We start from the raw sequence: 7,226 nt of genomic DNA, 5'->3' as shown, positions 1-7,226 counted from the left end.
ATGTCTCATCAAAAGCGTTAAAAATATTATATATTCGTTAGATGTACTCTCCAATAAGGGATTACTCCAAGATTGAGTGTAAGGCACCTCAGTTCTAGGTTTCTGCGTTACCGTTACCTGTTTTTAGAGCTGTTTTTAAACAATTTTGTGAAAAATTGTTTTCGTATTGAATTTAATTTGAGTTACCTTTTCATTTTTTACTTAATAAAAATATATAATTAATATTCATTTGTTTTAATAAGACTTTAAACAAACGTCCAAAATGAGACTGTTTATATAGAATATGAAGACAAAAAAGAGTTATACATAATAAAGATTTATATGAATTATAAATACTAAGAACTTGTGGCCTTCATGAAAAATGTCTATTATAAATAAATTCAAATTGTATTTTAAAATTTTGAAAGAGAAACCTTCAATATCAGTATATAAATTCATATGGTGTCTTCTGAGTCCTTGAAGGAATGAACTAAAATAAGAAACTTATTGTCAGAGGAAGGTAAAGCAAGTACAGGGTCAAAAATATACATGAACGTAATAATTCTAGTATAGTTAAAGCTTAGTGTGGGGCAGGGATAAATCCCCAACCATAAAAGAGTAAAGGTGCGTAATAGCACTCAAACGACAACAACAACAACAATAAATTAGATACATACAAACTGGATAAAAATTGTGACACTTATACAAATTTCAATTGCATCAAATACTTTAAAAAACTATAGATTTATTGATGCCGTGGACTTGCCGTGGAATGTAATTCAATAACAGTTTCGTAAACTCCCAACTTAAGAACAGATCAGTAATTTATATACTTTATATATATATACTTTTACTATGCCTTTCATTATTCTTTTTGTTGAATTTCCCCGCTGTATTGGTTGGTTTATGTGATGGCCTACTGGTTTATTAACATAGCACATATTGTGTCATATTCAGGCTACTTCAGAACCAGACTTAATATATTTACAGCCCCATTCTTTGACATATTCGACGATATTTCTAACATTATTATTTGTCAGATTATTGCATTTCTAAATGCGTTTGGCTGATCGTGATACGCCCAACTCTTCACACACAATTACGAGGAATATTGAATAAAAACAGTTTAATTAGCTTATTGAGAAGGATGCGTTCCTCTTCGCACATCACTTACCTATCTATACTGCATAGTTTTTCAAACGTAATATACAATCAATACAATAAAATATTTCTATACAATTATCTATTTCGCAATAAATATTTATAATTACATCCACACATAACTTAATATTTACAAAAATAAAATAAACAGTTTCAAATTTTATTTTCGCCAATCCCGTACCGATATTCGTCGTCTGTCGTTGTTGTTAGGTTGCGTACATCCTTCCCTTTCAAAGGGAAACCTCTCAACTACATCATCTATCAATTCCAATACACCAATTTTAAACTTTCGTTTTTGTTGAGGAGTTAAAGCCGCTATATCCGGTAAAATACTACGGAAGAAGTCCATATCTGAGTTGTCGGTGATATATGCTAGGTTAGCTGTAGTTGTAGCTTCACATTCTGTTTTAATTCGTTTTGGTTCATGCAATCCGTCATGCGAATCTCGTCGTATCATATGATTTTGCATTGATGAAACGTATGGCAAATCCTGTACCATCTCAGGCGTACGTAATTCAGCCAATTGTACATCTGGTATAAAATTCTGAAGTGTAATGGCACTTGCGGTATCACTTGGAGCAGGTGATCGTGCAGTCAAGCCGCGTTGCATATTAAGGGCAGCTTCTATATGTGGTTCAAATGCATCAGCAGTTTCTTCATCATCATTTTCAGAATAGGAATGTTTCATTTCGTTTGGTAATCTGAGTTTTGGTGTCGAAACCATTTGCAGTGATGCTATTGAAGGCTGTGCTATTTGTTGTTGTTGGTAAGACATTTGTAAGAATGCAGAAATATTGTTGTTACCAGACTCAAAGCAACTTCTAGTGGATTTAAGGAAGGGTAATAAAAAAGCCATGTGCTCTGTTAGATAATAAGGCTTGTGCTGTGGGTCGGTGCTGTTTTGCTGTTTTATATATCGAGATAGACACGCACGCAAATTCCGCCAACGTTCCTTGCAATGAACAACTGAAAGTTGAAGAAAAAAATCTGTTTTTAACTAATTTATCTAATTTTAAATATCTTCGATACATAATTTTCTGATTTAACTAAAAAGAATTGTGGTTGGTTGCATATTATAGTTATTTTTAATTTCATGGCTCATAATACTATATTCCGGAATGCAAATGCTTTAATACTTCCACTTCCGCAGGAGAATTCATAATCCGAGAAAATAAAATTAGTGAGTGGGAGAAGGGAAATCCACTTTCAATATTTTCTGAGACACAAAGTGTCAATGAGTCGTTTATCTAAATTAATGCATTAGTCCAAAATTCTTAATATACTTTTAATTTATAAAAGGACAAATTTGTCATTATTAGCGAAAAAACAATGTTTCTACCTTTAAAAGCCGACTTCGGGACAATAGTAATTTATATAACAAAAATTTCTTACTAAAAAATGTTCACAAGATAATATGGCAGTGATATACAAAAAATAAATACAGAAAATCTGTAAGTACTAATGAACGAAAATTTTTCAAAAAGCAAACTTGAACCGATGACTTCTGAACCCGTTGAATGACAGGTTTATTTGTTAAACTAAAACGGTACATGAGTTAAGTGATTTCAATTCGTCGTTTATGAAATGTAAGGAGTTTTTAAAATATGATTCTTTTATGTTCTGCATCTCAGTAAATAATGAAAATAGTTTCTCACCCCCGAAAAGTATTAGAAACAGTGTAACACTAGTTCCACTCAAAAAAAAGTTCGATTATAAAAAGGTATAACATATAAAGTCACTTAAAGGCAATAATACCTTCACTCTTATTACAAGTATTGCCTTTATTATAAGTTTCCAATACCAGAGGACTTTTCGGACTAATGGATACAATAACTTAACCTCATATACTCATAACTCGAAAACCTTTCACTTAATTTACACTCAATAGAGTGCACAAAATGATAATATCTGACACTATTCAATTCTTCTACTTTTTATGACACCTTATTTAACATTTCTTTAAATGTTCAACCGCTGACCTCATACATATATTCATAAATTGAAAACCTTTCGCACAACCTGACATTATCCACATTATCTATCTTCTATGTAAATGTAGACTTTATCAGTAGATTACAGAACCATTGTCACAAATATGGATAATATTGGAAAGAATAAGAATAATGACAGAAAAAAACATATATGGCCATGTGCGAGTTCGAGTAAATTGAGGTAAAGTAAATTGTACTTATGTAAATATTTATTTATTTATTTCTTGCACTTATTTTTTATTTTTGGTTAAAGGTTTCCAAATTTATTTAATTATTTATTAAACATCTTATAAAATTTTCACAATGGTAACAGCTAATTTACCTAATTTTTATCTAATTTACCTTACTCGGAATTTTGGTAAATACCAACATTTGCTGTCATACCGACATAATTTACTATTTCCCTCAATTTACCTTCAATGTACTCGAACTCGCACACGACCTATGTAATTATGAGCGTATGTATGTAAGTATTAGTATTGTAATAAAAAGATATACATTAAGACTGAAAAGTTTTCGGAAATTCTCATTTAAAATTCGCGCGCTGTATATTTTTCGATATTTTAAGTTTATGTAGTTTGGCAGCACTGTCCTTAATTACTATGCCAAAAATGAGCGCGATCTGTCAGACAGTTCGTTTACGGCAGCTGTTGAAACCAGTTCACCTCAGTAGTGCGTTTCGAAATGTCTTCGACGGGCGTACGACCGTCCTGAAGGCTTTGTACCACTCATAAACTTGAGTTTTCGATAAAACTGATTCCCCATAAGCCTTTTGTAGCATTCGCAACGATTCTGCACACGAAATTCGTTCGAAACACAAAATTTGATGCAAACTCTTTGTTCAATATTTTTTTCCATTGTTTTTTTCGCAACGCACTACTGAGGTGAACTGGTTTCAACAGCTGCCGAAAACGAACTGTCTGACAGATCGCGCTCATTTTTGGCATAGTAATTAAGGACAGTGCTGCCAAACTACATAAACTTAAAATATCGAAAAATATACAGCGCGCGAATTTTAAATGAGAATTTCCGAAAACTTTTCGGTCTTAATGTATATTATATACTAGTCCCATAAGGAGCACTTGTAGTGCAAAAGCTGTTGCTATTCTTTCCGATATTATTTTACACTAAGTTTAGTTAATAATAATAATAAATAATTTAATACAATAATAATAATTAATAATTTTATATAATAATAAACTTTTAATAAGACTTTGAAATTGTGTTACATTATAAATAATTATAACATTAAATTGTCAGACGCAATCGGCTTATGCATAGGGAACCGAGTTAAGCACACGACAAGATACGATCAGTTATTACGTGCAACGATGTGCTCGGCTTTTCATTGTTTAATAAATTCTTCTTTTGTCTTGTCGTTTTGAGATGTAAACAAATACATAATAACAACAGCTTTAACAAAAAAAAATTCAAACGATAAGAAAGCTCTTCATGCAAACCAAAGACTTTTTGCTAGCAAAAGTAAACATAGCCAACAAAACAAAAAAAAGCTCGATGTGAACTTTTCAGTGACGTTAACTACTTTTGTACTGTTTGTGTTGTTTTCAGTGCCCAGCCAACACGTTTTATGCTCTCTCAGAGTTGTACTGACAAACGCTTTTTGTTTGCAACGCTTAGAATTTGAGCGCCAATTATTTTTACTAAAATTTTTCTTTAAATTTGTCGTTGTTAAATAAACACAACTATTTTGTTTCATTTACACAACTATTTTGTATTTAGTGTTGCGTAAAGAACACTAAAACAACAAAATATTTATAAACAAAGCACTAAGAACTAATATTTTTTGAATAACTTTGTCGCTCTCTCTCTTATAGACAGAAATAAGTAAACAAAACCCAAGTGGGCTTAAGTTTGTACACCCACATACATGTGTGAGTGTGTGCGTTTGGGAAACAAAAGCAAAACATAGTGTGAACATTCATATATACATATAATTATACATAAATATATATATATACTAACTACACATTTAATTTGGCTAGGTAATGTGATTTGATTACTTACCACTTTCTCTAGTTTCCTGAGATATGAGCGACCAGGATTTTTCCTGATTATCTCTATTGCGATATTCTGGTACTTTTTTATCATAAAGACATTTATGTGTGCGTACCAAGTTAACAAATCTTATGTTGAAGTCTTCATCAGCGGCACGCGTTGTTGATTGCTGGTGCTGTTGTTGTTGCTGCTGCTGTTGCTGCTGAACAGTGTGCGCTGCAGTACTAGTGTTCGTATTAGGCGTTTCTGTTGCATTGTTATTGTTGTTTGAATTAGTGATAGTCACTGGAGTTGTAGTGTTTGTTGCAGGGGCGGATGTTGTCATTTTGTTCTTTTAAAGTTAAATTAATAAATTTATTCGCTTGCAAAGAATAATTATTACTTTTTTTTAGTTTTAATTCATCACACATAGTATATCACACAATATTCTAAAATTTTTATTTCCCACTGTGAACAAAAACAAAAACAAAATACAATTTAAGAAAGCAAACTATGATAACAGCAACAACAACCAAAATGCAATAACACAAAAATAAATTCCATTGCTTAAAAGTTCGTCGTAGCAGCACAAAAACACAAAAACACAAAAACAACACAAAGAAAACAAACAAATATAAAATATTACAATAGAGAAATAAAAACTATAGTTTTTATATATAAAACTTAGTTTTGCGCGCTTTTTTGTTTTTGTTATTATATGTTAATTTGTATTTTTTTTTTTGGTTTTAATTTTTATTTCTGTTTTTGCTTTTATTGTTTATTGTTCACTAACCGAAACAGAAGTTCTGTGCTGCCAAAAGCTCTACCAACTCGTAAATGACAAACAACTTTTGTGTTCTGTTGCGTTTTGCTATGATGGTTGTTATATTGTTGCTCTTGTTGTTCTAGCATATGTACTGTTGCGCGGGGTTCGCAGTAGGTGTGGGGTTGTATTATATGACGTTATTCTCAGAATAACATTTGCAGAAGTGTTTGTTAAGACGTTTGGTATATTGATCTGGTTACCGAACCGAAGGGGATGGGTGAGTGTGCGGAAGAGTAGAAATCTTCATGTTTTTTGTATTTGTTATATGTAGTTTTTTTGTGTTATTATTCTTATCGTTGTTTTGTTTAGTTTTCTGCGCAAAGCTTTTGGTTATTTGTTACGTCGAATTCTAAACCTTATAAAATGTGTGTACAATAACAAATATTTAAAAACAAAATACATACATATATATACACTTATTTATGTACGAACAATAAAAGTAAGTGTTTATAACTATGTTAAAAAATAAACATTTTTTATACTAAAATTAACTGAAATTATTTGCAGTTTTTAAATACATTGCAATTTCATATTGTTTACTTTGTTTTTTAAATAGTTTACATTATTCATTTGAAAGCAGATATTTTGATGTTAATTTTAATATAAACAAAATCAAACATTCACTTGCGTGATACTTATGCTCTATACATATATACTTATATGATATCGATGATAACAGTTTCTTTTATCATTACTTAATTTTAATTAAGTAATTTTTATTTGCATTGACAATATTTTATTTTAATAACTTTATTAATAAAAACTTGTGTTACTAATATTTTATTATATCATATATATTTAAAATTGTTTAATTTTATATTTTAATTCACTCAAAACGAATGTGTCCAAATTAAAGCAACTGAGCAACTAACTAAACAACAAAAATAAAATACATGGAAAATCTACGACGCATTATCGCACAGCAAATGTGTGTTTGTATTGCCAGCGACATGACCGACTCTCAGTGAACATACAACACATGAAACAGCAACAATAAAAACAAACTTTTGAAAACTTGATAGCAAGCAACAACGTCACAATAAATGAACTTTCCTACCACACACTCAGCGAAAGCTCTTCTGTTCAATTACAGTTGACGTTATATTTTACTGTAGAGGGCGCCACTATTTTTGTTAAGGAAAGCTTAAATTATTATTAAATAAATAATTTAAAATAATATATTGCATATTTAAGATTGTAGGTTAATAACTTAAGATATTTTAAAAATATTAGAAAATATTGAAATTTAAGATATTTAAAAAATATAGTTAATA

General features: G+C 30.4%; 1 protein-coding gene across 2 annotated transcripts; it reads right to left on the bottom strand.

The window, feature by feature from the left end:
* Positions 1-1,256: 1,256 nt before the first annotated feature.
* On the bottom strand, positions 1,257-6,295 carry LOC119681124. Of its 2 annotated transcripts, XM_038094222.1 has the most exons (3): positions 5,920-6,295; positions 5,157-5,478; positions 1,257-2,106 (listed from the first exon to the last, which is right to left on the bottom strand). In XM_038094222.1, the coding sequence occupies exons 2-3, from the start codon at positions 5,470-5,472 to the stop codon at positions 1,301-1,303; spliced, it is 1,122 nt and encodes a 373-aa protein (XP_037950150.1). In that variant the 5' UTR covers positions 5,473-5,478; positions 5,920-6,295; the 3' UTR covers positions 1,257-1,300. The 2 variants fall into 2 exon arrangements, with proteins under 2 accessions (XP_037950150.1, XP_037950149.1); XM_038094221.1 differs by lacking the exon at positions 5,920-6,295 and having other exon boundaries at positions 5,157-5,653.
* Between the last annotated feature and the right edge of the window lie 931 nt (positions 6,296-7,226).

Source organism: Teleopsis dalmanni, chromosome 2 (assembly GCF_002237135.1).
Source record: "Teleopsis dalmanni isolate 2A chromosome 2, ASM223713v2, whole genome shotgun sequence".
Lineage (NCBI taxonomy): Eukaryota > Metazoa > Arthropoda > Insecta > Diptera > Diopsidae > Teleopsis > Teleopsis dalmanni.
This window is presented reverse-complemented; position numbering and strand designations above follow the sequence as displayed.